At 39.4% G+C, this 24,198-nt stretch overlaps 1 protein-coding gene and 1 pseudogene across 5 annotated transcripts in view; both read right to left on the minus strand.

Moving 5' to 3' along the window:
• Window positions 1–5,776: 5,776 nt before the first annotated feature.
• IL1R1 (interleukin 1 receptor type 1) overlaps window positions 5,777–24,198 on the minus strand; it is a 129,141-nt gene continuing 110,719 nt past the window's right edge. For all 5 annotated transcript variants that reach the window (XM_042931882.1, XM_042931883.1, XM_042931884.1 and 2 more), the window contains 9 exons: window positions 23,235–23,469; window positions 22,936–23,125; window positions 21,742–21,910; window positions 19,705–19,770; window positions 14,072–14,189; window positions 13,158–13,309; window positions 10,551–10,694; window positions 9,603–9,770; window positions 5,777–9,076 (listed from right to left, as the gene is read on the minus strand). In XM_042931882.1, the coding sequence (XP_042787816.1) occupies window positions 8,658–9,076; window positions 9,603–9,770; window positions 10,551–10,694; window positions 13,158–13,309; window positions 14,072–14,189; window positions 19,705–19,770; window positions 21,742–21,910; window positions 22,936–23,125; window positions 23,235–23,469 (1,661 nt within the window). In that variant the 3' untranslated portion in view covers window positions 5,777–8,657. The remainder of the gene's footprint in view (window positions 9,077–9,602; window positions 9,771–10,550; window positions 10,695–13,157; window positions 13,310–14,071; window positions 14,190–19,704; window positions 19,771–21,741; window positions 21,911–22,935; window positions 23,126–23,234; window positions 23,470–24,198) is intronic.
• On the minus strand, window positions 16,327–17,894 carry LOC122215926 (annotated as a pseudogene).

Here is a 24,198-nt window from a genome sequence, read left to right on the forward strand (position 1 = left end):
GAATAAGCAGAAATGCTGGATAAAAGAAGTCACAGAGTAGGCTGGAGCTAGACCACCGAAGGGGCCCATAGGCAATAAAAAGAAGGTTGGATTTGATTCTAGGTAAAATGAAAAGCTATTCGAAGATTTAAAGCAGAAAAGAAATATAACCTTATTTGCATTTTTAAATGTCACATTGAGCATTAAAAACTCATAAAAATGGCTAAAATTATAAAAACTGTTAATACTAAGTGTTGAGAAGGATGCAGGACAAATGGAGCTATCATATACTGTTAGTGGGAACACAAATTGGCACGACCACGTAGGAAAACTATTTGGTAGTATCTTCGGAAGCTAACTCAGCAAATCCACTCTGAGGGATACACCAAGTAGAAATGTATGCATATGTTCACAAAAGAGACATTTGCTAGAATATTCACAGCAGTAGTGTTTATAACTGTAAAAAAACTGGAAATTACCCAAATGCCCATCAACAATCGCATAGATAAAACAGGTATGGTTGATTTCATGCGATGGGATCCCATAGAGCCATGAATAAAAACCACGCCCAAGTGTAGGCAACAATATGGACAGATCTCACAGATGAGTCTCACATCCATATAACGTCAAGCAAAAGAAAATAGATTTTAAAACAGACATCATACTACTTGATTCCATTTACATAAATTTCAAAATTTCAAAAACAGGAAAAATTAATCTCTGCTGTCAAAAGTCAGAATGGCGGTTTCCATTGGGCCAGGGGCTGTCAGTATCTTGGGGGACACATAACAGGGATGCTCCCATGCTGATCACCTTCCTTTCTTGATTCGGATGCTGGCAGTATGGACAAAACGTGTCTGTGAAACTTCATGGACCTGTTTCTGTATGTGTTCCTTTCCAGATGTAGGTTATACTTCAGTTAAAAAAAAAAAAAAATCAGGGGTGCCTGGGTGGTTCAGTCGGTTGAGCGTCCGACTTCGGCTCAGGTCATGATCTCACAGTTCGTGGGTTCGAGCCCCGCATCAGGCTCTGTGCTGACAGCTCGGAGGCTGGGGTCTACTTCAGATTCTGTGTCTCTCTCTCTCTCTCTGCCCCTCCCCTGCTCCCACTCTGTCTCTCTCTGTCTCTCAAAAATAAATAAATGTAAAAAAAATTTATAAATAAATAAATAGATAAAATCAAAGGCAATTTACTCTCGATACAGCATGAAAAATTGGTTATGAGGAATCAGGTAGCAAGTAGAGAAACGTGGCCCCAGGTAGGAGGCTACTGGAGTAGATCAAGGAATATCCAATCAAAGCAGAAAAGCTAAATTACAGACCATTCACCTGATAGGCTTAATCATCACTCAGAAATCACATTTCCAATAATAGTAATATAGGCAAATGTTTTTACTAAGTAAGGGTGTTAAACTGCTCATATTATATGATCCCAGCTTTATCAATAGAAAGACAATAAAATGTTAGTAATAATTTTTAAGTTTGTGAGATAATGGGTGAATTTTTCTTACTTGTATTGTTTAGAAATTTCTGCATTCTCTCAAACCAATACTGTTTCCATAATACAAAAAGGTTGGTTTTTTTTTAAACTCATTTAAGAAAAATGGTTCTCATACAATCAACTCATAGAGGCATTACTGTCCCCACTTGCCAACAGCCTCCCTAAACTTTTACTCCCTAATTCCCCTGCATCATTATGCCCACCCCCGGCCAACTTTATTTATGCCTTATGTTCTCCCATCCAAAATCTCCAATAGCTCCCTTATACCAACTCCGAATCAAAAAAGGCAGATATTTTAGTCAGGGATTTAAGACCCTCTACCATACGAATTCATTTCCCGAAGTGCTTTCTCCTTTCACACTATTCTCTGTGTCAAGGTTTAAGTGTTTTCTGACTTTAGAATTTTCCCAGTGTCTGGCATAACATGAGGCACATCATTAACACTTTTAAATAATCCAAAAGTAAACTTGAGAGCAAAAATATCTCCCCTATATTTGAGAATATAAGGGAGGACGTGGGGTCTAGGTTTTAGAAATAAAAACTCAGAAGAAGGCAGAATTGTACATTTCCTTTTAACAGTAGTGTCCAAACGGATGGCCACTGTGCACAGCTGTGAAGGCGACCGAGCAGCTGAATGTGTCTCAGGCTAAGCAGGATGAGTGACGTAAGATGGCAGAGGAGAGAAACAGGAGTGGCAGCCAGGCAGGATTAACCACTTGGGCGAAGCGGAAGGGGGTTCCCACGGAAGATGTTAAACATGCAATCCCCTCTCACTAAAGAAGTCCCAGGAGTCTCTCTCTCTCTCAGGATATATTTAGTGAAAGGAAAACCAGGGGACCTTGAGAAATGGTATTCCTGCAGCTCACCTCAGACCCAGAAGTATGAACTAAGCTACACTTGGGATCACTTCCAGGTCAAAGGTTCTGAGAAAAACAAGTTTCGCTGACTTTCACTCTGAGCAAATTAATCTCCCAACTCCCAGCGCAAGCCTGGAGGAGTCTCAACAGTATCCTGTGGGGCTAGATTCAAGTGGGACAGGCTCAACTGGTCTAACAACTACACATGTTCCTGACTACAGTGTTAATATTTGGGCTGCAGATTTAAGGTGAACACACAGGGTTTATGTACTTTAATCAGCCAAAACCTGACCAACATGTGTTTAGATGAGGATGTTTTTGTTTTGAAAGGCTAATAGTCACTTTAAATAGTGTCTTCTATTTCCTGTAATTCTCCTCCCTAAAACTAATATTTGCATAAAATTAATATTTGCATAAACACACACACACACACACACAAAGTCATATTTTGGTTGTAAAATAAATGTTGGCATACCAAAAAGAGGTCCCTCCCACCTGTCTCCCCATGTACATTTTTATGTGTAATCTATTTTTCGTATTTTATGAATTTTGACTACTGTCCTGATCCATTTGTGCATCTAAAAAAGTAAAAAAGGAACAACTTTCCCCATTCCAACTCCAGAACATTCTCTTCCCACCTGCTACCCCCTCTGTGACTTTCACATCAAGCCCAACTTACCACACTAACAGATTCTCATCTCAAAGGTGAAAAGATTTTCCTCTGACAAACTAGCTTGAGGAGATCTGATTTTATAACCATATGATACTTATAAGTCCCCCAATTAATATTTGGGAAACCTACTACAGGTGACCCTGGAACCATGAGCAGTTCAAACCTGTGTTGTCCCAGGGTCAAGTGTACATTAAAAATAGTCAGATCCTGACTTGCTAAAACTGGATTAAGTAAAAGTTATTATCATTTTTAGAAGTTAACACCAAGATAATATGCCCTCCTCTCCCTCCATACCCAAACTTCATAATCTGAAAAAGCTATGTTGTGGCTAAATGAATTGGGGGGCGCCTGGGTGGCTCAGTCCCTGTCTCTTGATTGCAGCTCAGGTCATGATCCCAGTGTTGTGGATCAAGCCCTAGCTTGCGTTCCATGCTGAGTGTAGAGCCTGCCTGAGATTCTTTCTCTCCCCCCATGTGCTCTCTGCCCCCCACTCTCTGAAATAAAAAATCCAAAAAATTAAAACTAAGTTTGTTTTATATGTATTGAACAAAAGGCAAAATTTTTTAAAAAATGTATCTTGGGATTCTTTCTCAGACACCAGACAGGGTCTTTCCACGTATAAAAACCTTGAAACACAGGTTTCCTAGGTTGTCCTAGTTCACAAATGAGCAAACAGGAGGCACAAAACAACGAAGTGCTTTGCTCTAGTTTCAAAACTGCGACAGTGCAGGAATTTATATTCATGTTTTTTCCACCAGATGGCACCCTTACTGAGAAACATGTCTAGAGACAAAAACAAAACAAAACAAAACAAAAACAAAAACAAAAACCCCAACCAAACAAAAACACCCAGAAAACAGAAAAACAAAAACCCTATTCTAAGGAAGTTATTTAGTAAAGAGAATAAAAATCCTCATGACCAAAAAAACAAAAACAAAAACAAAACACTTCTAAATGATTTTTTTGAATGGTTGTTAGCCTTGACTTTGTGTTGTTTGCTAAAAAATACATTAACTGGTGGGGCACCTGGGTGGCTCAGTCGGTTAAGCAACTGACTTCGGCTCAGGTCATGATCTCGCGGTCCGTGAGTTCAAGCCCCGCGTCGGGCTCTGTGCTGACAGCTCAGAGCCTGGAGTCTGTTTCAGATTCTGTGTCTCCCTCTCTCTGACCCTCCCCTGTTCATGCTCTGTCTCTCCCTGTCTCAAAAATAAATTAAAAAAAAAAAAAAAACCTTTAAAAAAAAATAAAAAAAATAAAAAAAAAATACATTAACTGGTAAAATAACCAAAATATGCTAAGAAGCCTTCTGAATTTTTCCAGTGAGAAATTCTGCATAAGCAAGTTTTCTGGATAGCTGATCCTGAAGTTTTCTGAAGTTCTTGCATTTTTTTTTTCATTTTTATTGAAAAATCCTTCAGGAATGTGTTAAATCCCTTTACTTTTTAAAAAATTTTTAAATAAAAATAATGTTTTTTATTTGAGAGAGAGCATGGGGCAGGGGGTTAGAGGGGGAGGGAGGGAAGGAGAGAGAGAGAGAGAGAGAGAGAGAGAGAGAGAGAGAGAATCCCAAGAAGCTTCCATGCTGTCAGCGCAGAGCCCAACACGGGGCTTGAACTCAAGAACTGTGAGATCACGACCTGAGCCAAAATTAAGAGTCAGATGCTCAACCGACCGAGCTACCCCGGCACCCCTGACTCCCTTTCTTTAGACATTAGACATCCATTAAAGCCCACTGTCAGCAGACGGTCAGCTTGGACGAACACCGGTCCCCACCCCTCGGTGATACAGAGATGCCATGGCTGAGGGGAGCGGGGCTCCTGGCCTCGGTGTCACGCACCTCCATCTGGCCACTTGTACTTTATTTTTCTGATTGCTTTACTTCCTCCTTGGTGTCAGTTGCCACTTCTGGGTTATTACTCTTCTCTCTCCACTCTATTTGCAGATTCCCATATGACGTGAGGTAACCAGGTGTATTCACAGAATGACTGCTAAGCAAACTCCCATTTTCTGAGGGCCCGCTGCACACTAGGCACTTTGCCTGTCAGAATATACTTCATCTTTCTAATCCTTACACAACTCAGTGAATTAGATATTATACCCATTTTATAGGTGAGGAAACTGGGGCTCAAATAGTTTGTCCGAATTTGCACAGCGAGTCCGAGGCAGGATGTAAGATGGGTCCTCAGACCCCAGGCTGACCTGCCTCCCCCCGCCGGCTCCCCAGGTGCCACCAGAGCCTGCCTGCTTGCTGAGAATCTCTCTGAAGCGAGAACAGAACAGCACCGACCATGCAGAGGGCTCTCTGATCTTTAGAGTTTGTGAGCACGGTGAGCTTGCATTGTGGACACGTCGGCCAATTGTGTTCACCTCCTGGGTCAAAGGAGGAAATCAACGGAACCTTTTGCAAAATGTGAAACAGTCCATACAGATGTTGCCCTTGTCTTTTTTGGACTCATAAAGTGTTAACAGTAATAAAACTCACATTTTAATCCATTTTAGAAGCAAGCAAACAATTGGAGTAGAGTTGAGGCGAGAGATGGGATCCAGAGCTCATTGGCTGGCTCGTGGACCCTGAATTCCCCAGACAGAAGGTGTCCTCACCCTACATCAGACCTGGGAGTGTGACCCAGCAAGCCCAGGGCAGGGACGGCATGGAAACAGATTTCAATGAGGATTCTCAATACCAGCTTTTACCAATTTTATTGGAAAACAAGTACAGTCCATCAATCAGTGATACATGCTGTACATGAATCTGGTGTTTTACTATATAAAAATACTTGGTATCTGCTTAGAATTGTACAAACAAGTTTTTAAAAACCCTTCATCATTAACCAATAAAAATATAATTTATCAAAAATACCACTGAGAAAAATGGCTCACTACCTTTTCTGTTATTGCAAATAAACAAAGGGAGGTGGAAGAAGGAAGATATAAATTCTGCTAAGCCAGTTTTTGACAACTGGAAGCGAAATGCTTTATGGCAAACTCTCCTTTAAACACTCACACAAACAAAAAAAAATTACCATCAGATAATGCAGTAAAATCTAATTAATGGGAAAGGCCTGAAAGGAAGAGCTTAAAAGAGGTTTTCAGGGAAAACAATAAAACAAAGGAAGTTCCCAGGGAACTAGGAGTGTAGCGCCTTCCCCCGGAATCCCCCCTGGAAGGACTGGGAGTGACAGGCGACATGCACTTTCCTGTTGGGGCTCCTCCTGGTCCCAGGGCACATCCCCTGATTCTTGTCCCTCCAGAAATTCCAGGTGCAAATGCCACTGGTAATTCTTGGTAGTTCTCCCCACTCCTCACTTTCTGGCCAACTTTGCTGCTAAGTCTAATGTTTGGAATTGGCTTTCGTGACACTACATAGCAAGTATATTTTACAGATGATGGACTAAAAATGATCAGCAACATAATTTTTAAGCATCTGATAGGCCTTTTGGGGGCATAACAGCCCCCCCACCCGAGCCCCACAGACTTCTGGCTACAGTTCGTGTATATGCTGGCAAATAAAGATAAGGCAGTTTTTTAAAAACAACAACAACAACAACAACAGTCTCAAAACAGCACTATTACGCAATGCTGTCAGATTGGATCTAAGAAAAAGCAGGTAGAAAGAGAAGAGGCAAAGCATTCAACTCTGTTTCTGTCTGGCTCTAACTGCTTTCAGGGGGAAAAAATATGCTATATAAGACTGTGTTCACCCATAGCATTAAGCATAAAAAATAAAAAAAACATAGGGCCTGTCCATGTTCACGCAACTTCTAAAAATGGCGCCCGTGCCCCTCAGCAAATGGCACATGAACTTGGCTTTGCAGTTTTCCAGGGTTTCTCTAAGGACTATCATCACGTTTTAAAAAACTGTGTCCTAGACCAAAACAGCAACTTGCTTTCATTTTTAATTCACTAAGAAATATCTACCTTTTGGGAAAGACTATATGACAGCAGAAATGTTTTCCGTAAACTCGAAACAATTTTTGTAAATTCCAACACTCAAAAGTTTAGAATTTGGTTTCTTAAAGACAGCATCTCTAGACTCAGCCACCATCTCAGAAAACAGTCATTTCTTCTCACAAAAGTGCCAGGGTAGGGGCGAAGGGGACACTCAATGACCTGAAGTCAAGCGTTCAGGACACTGCACTAAGAAGCCAGCGACGGAGCCAGAAGCCCTACGTCTGACAGCACTAAGCGTGATTTAAAAAACAAAAAACAAACAAAAACAAAACAAAACAAAACAAAAAATAGGTCACTTCTTTTCTCTATAAAATTAGGATGATTGTAAAACTTAAATATGAGAATCTGTGGACAGTTTTCAACAAGAAAACCCCACACAAATCTATGTCACATGTGCTAATTACTGGTGAAGCCACCACAGACTACAAGAGACAGCCCCTCCTGCAGAGAGCAGGGTCTCTCTAGTTGGGACACAGAACCACCTTCTCATAAAGTGACGGCCAGCAGACTAAGTGCTATCAGACTGAGAGCAGAGAGCAGGTGTCTCAGGGCAGTTTCTTGGGGAAGTCTCTTAGAGAAACAGAGTTGGGGTAAATTTTGAATTTCATACAACTCTGGGGGGTTGGAGAAAATTCCAGAAGACATTCTGGTCGGAGGAGACTGGAAGGAGAAGCAGAGATGAAGGAACACTAGGGGCAGGTGTGGAAGTGCGCAAAGGCCGACCTGGGAGTTCACAGAGCTGGACAGTGAGAGGCACAGCTGTGCGGACAGACTGGGGGTTTGGGGGCAGCAGTGGTGAAATGCAAATGCGTAATTGGGCTTTAGGTCCAAAACCGGGAGAGGTGTTTTCAGTAGGAACAGGAGGAGCTTGGAGCAGCATTTTATGAAGGAAGGGTAATCCGTGGACCAGGTGTGTGACAGAGAGGGGGGAGGAAGGGATTGGGAAGCTGTCCTTCCAAAGACATGATGAGTCAAGTGGAATGCACAAGAGGAAGGTGCTACAGAAGGGTCACTCCAGGGGGGAAGGTGTCCAGAGTGGATCTATTCTCTGCTACTCCTGCTTTTGAAATGCCCTCTCTCCAGCAGAAAGCTAAGGTGATTTCAAAAACATGCAATCCTTTTTTCACTGAAATGAGAATTTTAAAGGGCTGTGAAATGAAATTCAGTCTCTGGAAACAGACTGCTGGCTGTTGATGGGTAGGGAAAGTGCGAAGCAAATGGAAAGTTCTCCAAGCATACTTCTTCCCTCCTCTGTGAAATACCAGTCTCACTTTGCCTGCAGCACTGCCAAGGAAAGCCTCTGGGGGGGCCAGTGACCATGCTATCCCCGGGGGCTGGGTCATAGCCGCCCTCCTTGGACTGTGGACAGCTCCATAAAAACATTTATAGATGATAAATATTTCCTGATTGTTCTTTCCTCTCATTTGCTGTCCTGGTGCCTGTTCTCAGCAGTTCAAACATTTGGACAGGGCATTTGTTGCCTTTTAAAAGGGACTGCCAAGCTCTCAGCTCTGAATTGCCCTGACCTGCTATTGTCACCACATCCTGCTCCCTGAGCAATCCGATTCCAGGTGACCTCAAGGATAAGAGACTCTACACGTGCATTTTATGACTGTACAGTCAGTGAGGGCACAGCCTGGCCTGCAATGCCAGAAGACAGGAGTCACCCAAGGAACTCTTGGCCAAGCTTCTCCCTGCTACCCGAGAGGCACATGCACCTCCCTCTGAAGCTTTTTCTTCGAGTCTGGTCTCATGGCCAAGGACAGTAACTGGTGTTTGGATGAAGGTGGCTGCCGCTGGACAGGCATGTGGTACCTAACATTCTTCCAGAACCTTGTCTTTGCAGACTGCACGTCCTCTCTAAAGTCCCCTGACCAGCGTATGGCCCCATGTTTCTGCTTAATGAATTTAATGGTTTCTGGCATTTTCTCATAGTCTTGGATCGTCTCCAGTTCAAGCAGGACAACTTTAATCCCATCCTGAATGAAAGCATTGTACATTGCTATCTGCTCTTCAGATGAATTCTCCAGCCAGCCCAATCCTGATGCCTCTGGGACCAAAACGATGATCAGTCTTCTGCTTTTCTTTATGTTTTCATTAGTGACATCAACAATGTCTGAAAACAGGAAGCCCAGCAGAGTAAGTAAAATTTCAATTTATATCATTCTCTCCCAAACCAAGACCAGACCCCCATCCCCTATGTTGTACAATGTTTTTTTCTCATCCTAATTAAGATTAAAGAAGCTTCTGATTTTATAGACCAGCTTAACACCTGGCCCACAAAAGCTGAATATTTCACTTAGAACTCAGAATACTCCTGGTATAAACTTTAAAGCCTTAAACCATTTGATCTATTCCACTCTTATTTTACTGTCTCAGTTGTAAAGTAACCAGTGGATCTAACTAGTTCTGAAGTTTTCCAAAACTAAATAAAACTTCGTCAATTCTTGTGCCAACAAAATACAAGAAAAGTAAGTACTTTTTGCAGTTAATAGATGCAGAAATCATCACTACCAACCACTGAGGCGTTCTTAAAACTTCCAAATATATACACCTATGCCACAGTTCTTCTAAAAAGATGAAACCTAGCTTTAGCAATTATTTTTACAACCAGACTGGTTTTTTTTCCGTGACACACATACCTTCCCCAACATAGGCGTCCCTTCCATAAATGAACAGCTTATATCCACACTGTTTTTCCAAGACCTCAGGCAAGACTTTAAACACAAAGATATCTGAGTTCGAGGTGGACCCTTCCCCAAGGGTCTTTGGATATAGTATATATGCATCATAGGTCTTTCCATCTGAAGCTAGAGGGGAAAGTAGAATATTTAGATGGATTTGGATCCAATCTATCTGGACCAAAAGATTTGGTAAAGTCAATACCCCAAACATGCATTTTGGAATGAATTATTAATTTTGTGTGGGGGATGGTATGAACGAAGCAGCAATGCCAAAGTACAACAACTTTTTAAAGTGTTCATCGACAAGTTTCTATTTATTGTGCTTTACACTATGAAGGTGTTCTTATGTTATTGAATGGCCACCTCAGGTGCAGAGATTGTCTATCTCTTGGTCTGGGAACTATCCTTACCTCACTGGTCTTATCTTCTTCCCCAGTGTCTTGGCCCTGAATTCTATCATTCTTCCTTTTATGTATTATTGCAGTCTTGGGTTGTTGTTTTTTGTTTTTTTTTTTTTTTTTTTGCAAGATTTAAACAAAAGAGAAAGCGAGAGGTTCCCTGACACATGAAAATATTTCTTTCTTTCTTTTGAAGACAGATCATGGGGTCATCTATGTCCTAACCAGCATGGAGCAGGCCCTCAACAATGCATATTGGATTTACAAACAGATGCTCTCAATGCCTGTCTACCCCACCATTATGAACACTAAAGCAGTAACCTGGAAAACAATGCTATTTAGTCTATTCAGTTCCAAAACTATAATTATGTACACGAATAGCTACTATTCTTGCATATGCCACATTTCATTTTAAAATTTAAGTAAACACCCTCTCAGCCATCTTCTACATCGCTTGACTACCCCTTATCTCCAACAAGGAAATATTGCATAGAATACAAAGTTGTACCTTTTGGAGGGAGAAAATCATAGCAAGAATCCCTGTACCAAAGCACAATGTCAACCTTGAAGATTTTGTAGATGAAAACAGAGCATGTAATTACTAGAGTTAACATGACAAACACACCAATTGTGTGCTTCTTGAAATCAGGGACTAAGGCAGAAAAGAGGGAAAAAATATATTAGAATCAAAAGAATTAAAAACTTGAGCATACCAAATTAAATATCATCATCCCAGAGAAACCATTTTTGGGATTGGCCTGCAATCCCAAACCCCAGGTAATATTAACCTATTCATTATCACAACTTAGTAATGCATACTAATGTACAAAGCCGTCTAGAATTGATACTGTATAAAACTGAGATGCATTGTATTAAATTTCCACCTAAATCTTATAATACAGTTGACCCTTGAACAATACAGGTTTGAACTGTGTGAGTCCATTTATATGCATTTTGTTTTTTTTTTTTTTACAATACCATACTGTAAATGTATTTTCCTTATGATTTTCTTAATAGCACTTTCTTTTTCCTAGCTTACTTTACTATAAGAATACAGTATGTAATACATACAACATACAAAGTATGTGTTAATCAACGGTTCATGTTATCCATCACGTTTCCGGTCAACAGTAGACTATTAGTAGTTAAGTTTGGGGAAGTCAAATTTATACTCAAATTTTTGACTGGGAATGGGGGTGTTGGTGCTCCTAATTCCCATGTTGTTCAAGGGTGCACTGTATACAATAACACAGAAAAAAATGCCAAAGACCATAGGATAGAGCACTTCAGAGTAAAACAAGTCAAAGTCACACAAAAGCCTACAAAAGTTTCTGGAGGTGCAAGAGTTAGCTGGGGAAAGCTGAAGTTTGGGGGTAAGGAAAGAAAGGGCTTAGGGATGCCATACAGTATGTTTCACTCTTCCACACTCTCTCAGCTTCACTCTCTAATTATTCATCCAAAGATTACAGTGGAGGAGGGACAGAGAAGTAAGGTGAAGGAGGGGTAATGGGGTGCGGTGTAGAGAAGAAAGAAGACAGTGGCTTCTAAATGTCAGGGGCCATGCAGAAAAGAGAAATCTAACAGTTACATCACTCTATTTTCCCAGTTTGGGTCTTTGATCCATCCGTAGCTGATTCGGGTATGAAACAGAAATCAGGATTGCACATTTTCCAGACCAATATCCAGTTGGCCCAATGAACAGTTCACATTTACAGCCTTAATTAGTGTAGCTTCACACAAGATCATGATACCTGTAGTGTAAATCTTCCAGATTTCTTGTTTTTATTCAAGGCCACCTTGATTATTCTTGTTCTGTTGCATTTCCATGTGACTTTTATTTTTTATTTTTTATTTTTTTTAATTTTTTTTTTTAACATTTATTTATTTTTGAGACAGGGAGAGACAGAGCATGAACAGGGGAGGGTCAGAGAGAGGGAGACACAGAATCTGAAGCAGGCTCCAGGCTCTGAGCTGTCAGCACAGAGCCCGAAGCGGGGCTAGAACCCATGGACCGCGAGATCATGGCCCGAGCTGAAGTTGGCCGCTTAACCAACTGAGCCACCCAGGCGCCCCTCCATGTGACTTTTAGAATAAAACTGCCCACAACAACACACCCACCCGAACACATACCCACACTTGCACAAATACTGTTGAAATTTGGATTGGAATTTTTTTGAATCCATAGATTCATTTGGGGAGAACTGATATCTTTATAATACTGAGTCTTACAATCTATGAACATTGTATAACCTTAGGTCTTCTCTATCTCAATTATGTTTTGTTTCTTTTTTAGTTTGTATCACACTTTTGAACAGACTTTGCTAGACTTATTCCTCAGTATTTGATAATTGTTGAAACTATTGTAAATGTAATCTTCTAAATTTAGTTTGTTTGTTGTTGGTATTTATAGACATACATAGAAATACCATATATATGCACATATATGCATATATTTACATATAGACGGAAAGACCAGTGATCTTGCTAAATTCATTTACTAATTCTAATAATTTGTCTATAGGTTTTTAAATTTTCCTCCATGTACACATTTATAAATACCCTATTTTTAATTCAACTACAAACAACCAAAATATTGCACAAAGATTTTCAGTACTGTGTTTGATTACACAGTTGAAGAGAACTAGTGATTTCTGACTTCCTTTCTGGAAAGTGGATATTTAGGCTTCCCCTGTTCATCCATTATTCTGTCATTTACCTAAAAATATTCATCAGATACCTATGATATGCCAGATTTAAGTCACTACTAGCTCTGGATATAGAATGAATGGTAAGATAAATGGTCAGCACCATCACACAATTTAAGTCAAGGAAAGAAAACTAAGTATGACAGATACTGTGACAGGGACATAGGGTTCTCTGAAGTATGTAACAGAGACACTAACCTCGTCTCTTTGGGCAGAGAGCTTGTTAAGAGCAGGCAGCAAGACAGAAAGCTTCCTAGAGGTAGTTCAGCTGACAAGTGAAAGAATAGAAATTTGCCAGGTTAAGAGGAATCCAAGAGCTTCTAAGCAGAGGAAATAGCATTGCAAATCTCAAAGTCATGGAATCTTGCAACAGGAAACCAAAACTTCATTTCAAATATTTTGTTGTTTACCTGGATGTATCAATTGGATATATGCTGAATTTATACCATCTGTATTCTTGGCTACACAGGTAAATGGATATAGATAAAATCTACTTTCCACTTCTGAAATATTAAGTACTGTGATGATTGTGTTCTTTCTTTTGGTTGAAGGATTTTCCACTCTGTTCAAAAGAAAGAGAATACATGAAGTTGTTTGAGTAAAACTACTACAACTGAGACATATACACATGGTTTATCTCTTTATTCGCCACATGAATTACAGCAGAAGTTATCACCAGCCCTAAGCACAGGGATAATAATCAGGCTGTTGGCAACACTGATCTGAGATTTTATAGCCCAAAGACCATAGTCAGTGAAAGATTCAGTAGCAGAGATCATGTTAAAATTATCAGCTTCCAAGAAGAAAAAAATGGACGCACATGCTAGTCACCATGGGGCACTGAGAAGAACACACGAAACAGGAGATTGGGACAGATGACCAAGGAGAATGTTAAGGAGTCAGGAGCTGATCCCTAGAGAGGAATCAGAAAGCCACTAGAGACTTTAGAGGTAGAGTGCCAGGCTCTTGGCCTACCTAATGAGTCTTTCCTAAACTGCTTTTAAAAAACCAGAATATCATGAAGGGTAATTCAGGAAAGTTGCTTCATTAGAATTCTGTAACACATCTACCTATGGTCAAGAGAAAGCCTTCCAAGTGGTTCGGAATTTACACCACGAGGACATGTATTTTTACGTTAAGTGTGTAAGTTCTTATAAATCCTGTTTAGCTCAGCAAAACTCAATATGGGCAGCAAAGGGTCAAGGGCCAGTCAACTGCCAACTAACTCTTGCTATTCAATGAAACCATCAAGGTTGTATAAAGCATGATATGAAGTGTAATACCAAAACTTCTCAGTTGCACGATAGGCTTTTAGCATACTTACGGCAAATAATCCTCCACCAACACTGGGTCGTCTTCATCAATTAATGACCCATTCCACTTCCAGTAGACAAAGTCACTCAACTGGCCACTGACATTGCAGATCAACTGTAGCCTGGATCCTGCAAAGCAATGTATTTTTAATCAGAGCTATTGATTTTTATCTGATCTATCTAGATTAGTAAATGGCTATTGATTAAAAATTTTAAATTATAGAAAAGTACAAACAGAGGGGCGCCTGGGTGGCTCAGTCGGTTAAGCGTCCAACTTCGGCTCAGGTCACGATCTCACAGTCTGTGAGTTTGAGCCCTGCGTCGGGCTCTGGGCTGATGGCTCAGAGCCTGGAGCCTGCTTCCGATTCTGTGTCTCCCTCTCTCTCTGCCCCTCCCCCATTCATGCTCTGTCTCTCTCTGTCTCAAAAATAAATAAAAACGTTAAAAATAAATAAATAAATAAATAAAAGTACAAACAGAAAGAAAAATTGCCCTTAAACCTGCCACTTGGAGAGAATCGTGATTAGTAACTTCATGTATCTCATTCTTTGTGTATACGTGAAAATTTTTAAATGAAACATTATTGTCTACCATTTATAAATATTGTATACTGGGAACTTCAGCTCACATGATCAGCCTTCCAAAAGAGGCCGTTTCATGGCTGCTTAGTATTCTGTAATACAGATCTACTATGATTAATGGCTTTTCTATTGCTAAACACAATTTGCTTCTAATTTTTCATTATTAGGATTAATATTCTAATGAACACCCTTGTGCATCAATATTGTACATATCCTGAAGTATTACTTTGAATCTGGAAGTAGAATTAAGAGATAAACATGTTTAAAAACTCATCCTCCCTCTTCCAAATGAGACTGTACATATCTACACTTTGTCCAGCAGGGTATGTGAATGCTATCTCACCCCCAAGCCCTCAGATTCCAAATATATTTGCTTAGTCATTGTCCAATGAGAGAATTCAAAACGCCATTTAAATTTTTGTGTGAATTTCTTGGGATACCTAGGTGGCTCAGACAGTTAAGCGTCTGACTCTTCATGTTGGCTCAGGCCATGACCTCACGCTTTGTGAGTTGAGCCCCACATCAGGCTCTGCACAGACAGTGTGGAGCCTGCTTGGGATTCTTTCTCTCTGCCCTTCCCTGCCTCTCTCTCTCTCTCTCTCTCTCTCTCTCTCTCAAAATAATAAAGAAAGAAACTTTAAAAAAAAAACAAAAATGTTTCTGCATTTCTTGAAATCATGGTGAATGGACATCTTTTATAAGTTCAGTATCAGTTTGTTTTTAAGAACTGTTTGTTATGCTTACTGTCCATTATTTAATTGCTTCTCATATTAACTCCACTGCTGTATGGGAGCTCTTTATTCACTGAGGATATTAACGTTTTATCATACATGAAAACTATTCCAAATAACTTTCAGAGTTCGTTGCTTTTGTTTTATTTCTGTCTATGGAAATTCTTTGATATCTCTCTCTCTCTCTCTCTCTCTCTCTCTCTCTCTCTCTCTCTCCCTCCCTCCCTCCCTCCCTCCCCTTTTTTGGTCAAATTTCTGTTTTATATGTTTTCACAATTTTTTCTAAAAGCTTTACCACCAAATCAGGAAAATACCCAAGTACATTTTCATTGAGGTATATAATGTTTTCATTGTTCTGACTGTTTTAGTTCTTTACTCTGTCTAGAATGTAATTGGGTACGGTGTGAGGGAGAGATTTAACTTCATGTTTTTATCCAAATAGCTCATTTATAATTTCAGAACCCCTTATTGGATAATAATTTGTAATGCCACTTTTGTCATAAAATAAATTATTTGGGACTTTCTTGGTTGAGCTAAATGTGTATACTGATGTCAAGGGTACCACAATCTTAATTACTATAGTTTTAGGGTAAACATTGGTATTATTTAGAGCTCTTCTTGTCAATACTATTTTAAAAATCTCATCATTTTAATATTCTGGGTGAATTTAAGAATCACTTGCAAACTTTTGAGCCCATTCATATTTTTGTCAGAATTCCATTAAAACTATAATTTTAGGGGAGCCTGGGTGGCCCAGTTGGATAAGCATCCACCTTCAACTCAGGTCATGATCTCACAGCTCTGGGTTCGAGCCCTACATGGGGCTCTGTGCTGACAGCTCAGAGCCTGGAGCCTGCTTCAGATTCTCTGTCTCCCTCTCTCTCTGCCCCTCCCATGCTCACACTCTATGTGTCCCTCTCTCTCTCAAAAATAAATAACCACTTAAAAAATTTAAAAAAAAAAATAAAACTACAATTTTAAGAGTTGATATCTTTACAATCTCTAGTTTTCCATACAGGAAAAACATACATTTCTATTAAAGTTTTCCTTAAATTGGTGTTTCTCAAGACTGTTTCCATTATTGCTCCCTTTTGAGTCTTTTTAGACATTTTTACCCTAATTGACTGCCTCCCCATGAATTTTTAATACCACAGATATACAGTATATCTGTTGATTGAGATTTTTTTCCTCTAAATACCAATTTTATCCCCACTGGAAACAACATAGCTCCCACTCCTTGTCAATATGCATGCTTTAAATCTCAGTTTTCCTGATATTTATATGTCAGAATTTTTTTCTCCCCTCTAAATCCTATTTATTTTTAAAAGATTTTGCCAAGAAACTATAGACATCTCTATGACATGTTGCAAACAGGATCTCTTTCCCCATTATGTTTTCTAGTTGGTTACTGCCAAACAAGTTCACCATTTTTAGAATATTGATTTTGTTACAAGCATTTTATGTATTTTAATGAAGTTGTTATAGACAATGTCCATTTAAAACCCATATCCCCAGGCCAAAAAGTACAAATACAATTAAAAAGTGCAGTGTTCTGTGGTATACACTTGTGTATGAATAACTTTACTGACTGCTTATGAAAAGCAGAACTTTTCGGGGATCTTCTGACAAGATTTTTCTTTAATCTTAAAATGCTTTCTCTTCAGTGACACCATCTTTGGAGTCAGTCACTATTCTCACCATCTCAATGCCACCTCGACTCCAACCTGCTACTCCTCTTCTTTGGGGTCAGACCCCCTGATTTTAAAAGCAGCTTTAAATTAAGGAAAGGCCATTTTGCCACAGCTCAGTTCTCTGAGAAACTTCCATCTCCCACTGAAAGCCACAAGTCAGGAGGGAAACAATCACGTGCTGGAGCTTCAGGGCCAACTGGAAAGCCAGTATGAACACTCACGTCGGTCTTATTCACCACAAGCCTGAAGAAGCATGGTCCTGGAAAAGATGGCCCCTCTGTGCACACACGTAATTTATAAAAAGGAGAGGGCAAAGGAAGGAGACTGAGGCTCGATTACTAAAAATCAGCACCATGAAAACAAATGATAATGACTAATGGACACCAGAACTCAAATTACCAGAGGTTTTAACGAGGTGAGGTGACAGTCTTCAGTTCCACCTTGAACGCCACAAAAGAACTGTTTTTAAAAGTAAAAAGGGACTGACGGGAAAGAAGGAAAGATAAAAAGAATATCTAAACTGCTGAAGGACCCTATTTGCTCCTGATATCCTGATAAACCTCCATCACTTCTTCTTCCTCCATTCCCAACTCCTTCCGACTGTGATTATCAGCAATTCTCTGACCTTTGAAGAGAGGCCTGAGTGAATTCACTGGAACTCCCAGTCTTTGACAGTATTGTTCTTGGCGTTTCTTGAGACACGTTGTCTGTCCTCTTCATTTCAAAGTGAATCTCACTGCGATCCTGGCCAACCACTCTGAGTTTAATGTATACTCTTTCCTTTTTATCCCGCAAGTCCCCACTTGAAGGCTTTGACTCCTGGTCAGACATGGTGATGATGGCTTCACCCAGGGTCTCCTCCTCACAGCAGTGGCCTCGGAGAAGTAGGCCTTCGCTCTGGGATTCACAAATCTATCTCTTCCCCACAGTACACCACCACAGCTGGAGGGACTTCTGCTATACCTAGAATATTAATTTTATATCTGGCCAATTAGTAATATACTAATTCTAATTTTAATAATAAAGTCATTTTCTCCCTTACAGTAAGCATGACTTGGTTCCTTTACTTATGGTTGTATAGGTGGCACTTCTGAAATATGTTAAGTAATGCTGGTTATGTGGGCATCTTTGTCTTGCTCTTGACTTCAGTGAGGGGGTCTATACCTGTAGAAGGTCTAACACAACAGTGGCTCACCATGAAGAATGTTAGTGACTATTGGTTTGAACTGATGTTATTTATTAAGTTAAGGAAGTATCCCTCAGTTCCTAAGTTATTTTACTGGTAATTTGTATTGAATCTTATCAAATGCCTGTTAGACCTACAGGGTAATCATAGGACAGGGTGATGGGTGCATCGGACCAACATGATACATTAAAATATAATAACATATGATATATTAAAATATGTTTCTGAATATGAAGCTATTTTTAGATTTGGAGATCAATGTCACCTAAACTATAGAGCTCTAAAGTGTACACATCTAGAACAAGAATTCTTAACAGAGGCTATGGCCACCAGGGCAAAAAGTGGATCTTGGGCAAGAAAATCCTTAGATATTGCAATGGTTTGTGACCCTGCAAAGTGCACGGTACATCAATAGATATACAATATATCTGTAGCATTAGAAAACTGAAGAAGGGAAGAAGATAGGGTGGGGGTAGGGTGAGTGCCTTTTTAGGCTCTACAGGGGAGCAGTAATGAGGAGAAACAAAAAAGCATTGCTCTAGATTACTAGAATACTGCTCTAGATTCTATATTGGCTTATATGTAATTGTGAGTTTTCACATCTTTGTTTTTTTATATCTGTGAATGCCTTTATATTACCTCCCACCATTAATAAACTGCTTGGACACATACAGCATCCACTGGTCCCAAACTTTTACCTCTAACCTCTGTACAACTATTCACGGTCTTCATGCAGCCTGGTGTTTGATCCTCTGATATAAAAATCTGTTTTTATGTTTGGGCCAGTGGTTTTCCATAAAATTTTCAGTGACAGCCGAAATGTTCTATATTTGTGCTAATGCGGTAATCACTTGTCACATATGGTTATTAAGCCCTTGAAATATGGCTACCACGACTGAAGAACTAATTTTTAATTGAACTAAATTAACTAATTTACTTAATTTAAATTTACATGTACATAGTCACATATCGCTGGTGGCTATCGCATTGTATAGTTTAGGTCTGGATGCTTATAGGATTATGTCTTTGTTCCTGAAATAAAAAATTTTCACTGACTTGATGGCCATCCTAGAAAAAAAAACTTATCCTTTTTGGTCTCTTATCTTATTCTTCTGCCTGAAAACTTAGCTCTGGTCATAAGAAATCCATCCTGTACCAGTCAGATAAATTACACTTCTCATTTCTAGTCCTTTTGAACTTGGCCTCTGGCTAATGTTTCCATGGGTAATAAGTATCCACAGGAGAGTGGGGGTGGACAAATCAGACAAGGCTAGATTTTTGTCCTGAGAGGCAGGAAATCCAAAGAAACATTTAAAGACATAATCTGTGCCACTTTCCCACTAATGGTAGGTGTATTCAGTAAATGATTTAGGTTATGTGTAGTGAAGGCAGAGTTTATCTTAATCTTGAGTTCAAAATAATGATTTCAGCATATTCTGATTGGAGCCCACTTACCCAGACTTGCTTCTATTGTCTCATTAGTTGGACTCACAATTACAGGCTTCACAGGCTTGTCTTCCTCTGAAAGACAAACATCAGCAGGGGTTCTTAGTCTCTTACAGAGCAGAATCTCAGCGGATGACAACAGTTAGCAAAATATACCAAAATATATCACATGGAGTCTGGCCAGATATTCCCCTGAGAGCCCAGCGCATATATGGCAGGAGAGAGAGGGCAAGAAGTGAAAGAAGGAGGCCACCACAGAGGCCACGGCAAAACCATGAACGCCTGCCAGAAAGCCTGGGCCCTGCTGAGTCCATCAAGTTTGGTGCTACAAACACACAGATCACCAGGACTCCAGACAAGTGCCTCTTCCTAAAGCAAATCAGGAAAAGCGAGTAGCTGTGGCAAGGTACTTCTGTGGATGAAGCATTATTAACCAGAAGGACCGTCCAGTGCTAGACCTGCTTGTATTTCGTAATTTTAGTAATGACCCATGAGTGGAGTGCCAAGAAATTTGGCATCATTTATTAAAAAGGGTGGAAAAGTATTAAGGAGCTCCAGAAATCCATCTGAGTTTTATTTACAAGAAGACAGACTTCAAAGGTTGATCTGTAGCCAAGCCTGAGAAACTATGAGCTGGAATGGCCAGGATTCCACCACAGTCAAAACAAAACAAAACACAAAAGGCAAAAAAACAAAAACAACAACAACAACAACAAAGCAAACTCCATCAGAGCAGGATATTGTCTCTTTTGTCCCCTGACGTATACCTAGAACAGTGTGCCTGGCATAGAGTAGATGCTCAATTAATATTTTTGAATCTGCCTTTATGAAAACAAAATATGACCTCATCTCTGATGAAGTATATTATTTCTATAGAAGGGATCAGAAAATGAGACAGAGGGTATTTAAAACATATTTGACCTATCTAAAAAATTCCCTAGTTCTCTCTAAAATTTTGTCTGCCGCTCTGGTTGCCGTATGTCAAGAAAGACAAGCCAGAGCTACACAACGGCCAGAGAGAAGCTGCTAAAATCTCAGGATGGTAGTGATATAAAGACTGCTGGAAATTATAATGCACTGGTGCTTGTAGGATGTGGGCAAGGAATTAATTTTGATTCAATAAAATTAACGTTTAAAAAATATAAATTATTAGATGATTGAGAACACCTAGCTATAGGTAGGGTGATCATATTTTGGAATTACCTGAGATAGTCCCCATTTTTTCCTCTTGTCCCAGCATAATTACTAATAAGACTCCTTTAACTTTTAAAGTCCTGGTTAAAGTAACTCTTCTATTACTGAAAGTTTACGAAATCTGACATAGAAAGGTTGAACATTCTGCCCATCCCCAGGTAATGTAGGAGTGCATTTTCTTGTAAAATAGCTTCTAGGGGAAACATAGTTAATAGAGAATTGAAAGCCTCGAGAAGATTTACTAGAAAAATCATCATACACCTTTTTACTTCTCCTCTGTTCTGCACCAGGCACATGACCACACGATGAGCATACCTGATTGCTGATCTCCCCAACAGTCTTGGAAGGTTGTATCCCATTACAGAGGAGGAAACAGGCTTAGAGAGGTCAGGCAAGCTAACAAGAAACTAACAAGAGGTAGAGCATGCTCTGGGAGTGCAACGTGTTCCAAAGCCCATCAGCGTCCACCCCATTACACCAACAACCCTCACTGCTACACACTCAGACTCCCCAAGCGAAAGACCTTGGAACTACTCTTCCTCATACACCAGCCACAGGGAACTCCAGAGCTCTCTGGAAGAACCATCTTTAGCCATGCCAAAGAACAAGCCTCTTGCTTCCATTGGAAAACAGCTCTTAACTGTTGGTCGAATTAGCCCTGCATCTGAGGCAGGAATGCAAAATACAGACGCAGTATTAGCAACAAAGACTCAACTAACAGCCATGTGACATTTGGCAAGTCGCCAAGCTGCTCTTGGGTTTAGCTCTTCCATTAACAACGAAGGGAATACTAGAATCATGATTTCTGGGCCTTCCCAGGTTCAAACTCCTAGGACTGGAGCTATGACTCACCTAGAGTGAGAAGTTCTATAACCCGGGTAATACGATACTGCTTTCCCAAGTATGTATAGGATGCTTGACAAGTATAGTTCCCCTTATGTGCTGCAGTCACATTCGTCATGATGAGTCTATTTGTCAGTCCAGTAAAGTTCACATTGTCAAGTAGTAGAGGTTTGCAGTCCTAGACAGAGGGAGAGGAAGGGAGTATTGAAAACCAATTAATGATTTCCCCCTGCCTACCAGCAAAAGAAACTCTGTTTTTTCACATTGGTAAATGTTTTACAAATGTGTCTATTTATGTGTATGTATGTGTATACACACGCACACACATATGTATACATGCATATTTATGTTCATATATATTCATACATATGTGAATTGAAAACCTCAGGAGAATTTACAAAAATAATCTCACATGCCTATTTATTTCTCTTCTGTTTTGCGCCAGGCACATGATCACAAGCTGAGCACATGTATGAATACATATATGACCATGTTCCTTACGTACAAGTTTTAATATAGTATGTTTTTGGCAATACTCACAATTACATTTCCAGGATATTAAATGTTTATGCCTATGAGCCTTGCACTTTGAAGACAAGTGAAGACAAATTTATTTGCAAGAAAAACATGTTTGAGGAAAGAATGCTAACACCATATTTTCTTAGTAATGCTGTACTTCCTTTCTTCATTGACATTATTTATTTTGTATTTCTTCACCCCTATAAGATGATTCCCCACATAAGCTCCAACCAACTAGGTAGAGCAAAAGTACCAAAAAACGTGATGTGTTCCATGGAGTGCTAGCCAATCCACTTTCAAGATAGTCACAGAAACCACTAAGTTATTTCAGGATCACTTAATATTTTTAATAAGGCAAAAATACATATGTTTTATGATAAATAGGGATCTCTTAAAAACCTTAAATTTATAATCAGTCTTATCTTTAAATATCTTTTATTTCTACTATACTTTTCTCAATCTTATTAAATCAAATAAAATTAAGAGAAAGTAAGATTTTTATTAAGCTGCAAATTAAATGTATGTAGTCTTACAACTTTTTTAAAAATTTCTAATAGGTTTCACACACAAAAGCAAACAACATGTCACATGAAAAAGTCCTCTGCAGATTCACCCTATGGTCCAAGACAGAAAACTGATTTTATCTGACAGAAAAGTAAAATACCATATGTAATATAAAATTACCTTATGCCACTGTATTTTGGGTAACTCATGTTTTTCGTCTCTAAAAAAATCCAAATAAGGACACACAAGTTGTCCATCTCTTGCAATGGGTAGTTTCTGTGTAAATATAGCTTCTGCATTGTAACACAAGTTAGGTTCATGCTGCACAAACTTAATAGTTATTTTAATTTTGAGGCAGTAAGTTGAATTTCTAAAACAAATCAAAATAGATGAATTAAGCACCATTAAAGATGTTTCCATCCTTAACGACTGCAGCCACACAGAACACATGTTTGTAACATTATTAATCCCTTTCTTACCTTACTGCACAATAGTAATGTCCCGAATCCTCTACCTTAGCGGGAACAAACCAAAGTTTATCTTTGTGCTGATGAATCCTGGAGTCTACTTCCATAGATATAGGTGTCTTGCTGTCATTTTTATACCAAATTATAGTGCCTTTCTTTTCGTTCGGGTTAAGAAGACATGAACGAACATCAATTTCATACGCAGATGAAACTAAAACTACTTTTTCTTCACGTTCCTCACAAGTATCTTTAAAAGGGAAAAAGGGAAAGCAATTTCCATGAGAAATTCGTCAGTGATTTTTAATGTAATATCTACATATAAACACGTCAATTATAAAATACATCAATTCATATTATATATGTTTTAATGGCTTTATGATTAAAAGTATAATCTTGGGGGCACCTGAGTGACTCAGCTGGTTAAGTGTCCAACTCTTGGTTTCGGCTCAGGTCATGATCTCACGATTTGTGGGTCTGAGGCCTGCTAGGCTCTGTACTGACAGTGCAGAGCCTGCTTGGAATTCTCTCTCTCCCCCTCTCTCTCTGCTCCCCTTTGCTCGTGCTCTTTCTCTCTCAAAATAAATCAATAAACTTAAAAAAACTTAAAAAAAATAACTTAAAAACTTAAAAACTTAAAAAAAAAATTTAAATAAAAATATCATCTTGGAAGTCTGAAAGATTTATGTACAAATCCAGTTGTGTCACTGACTAGCTGTGTGTCCTTGGGAAAGCTATTTAACCTCTCTTATCCCTTCCTGTCCATCTAAAATTTGGTGCTAATGTAGCAGGGGAGATATCTACTTCAGTACAAAATGGACTGGATTTGGTCTCCCACATAAACAATTTTAAAAATGGAACATCAGGGAACAAAAGACAGAAATACTAGAAAGATGGAAAACAAAACAGGTGAGCCCTACAATTTTCCCAAGTTACTGCCTAGAGAAAGATTCTAGGTCATGACATTGCAAGGAGGAAA

This window comes from Panthera leo, chromosome A3 (genome assembly GCF_018350215.1).
Source record: "Panthera leo isolate Ple1 chromosome A3, P.leo_Ple1_pat1.1, whole genome shotgun sequence".
Classification (NCBI taxonomy): domain Eukaryota; kingdom Metazoa; phylum Chordata; class Mammalia; order Carnivora; family Felidae; genus Panthera; species Panthera leo.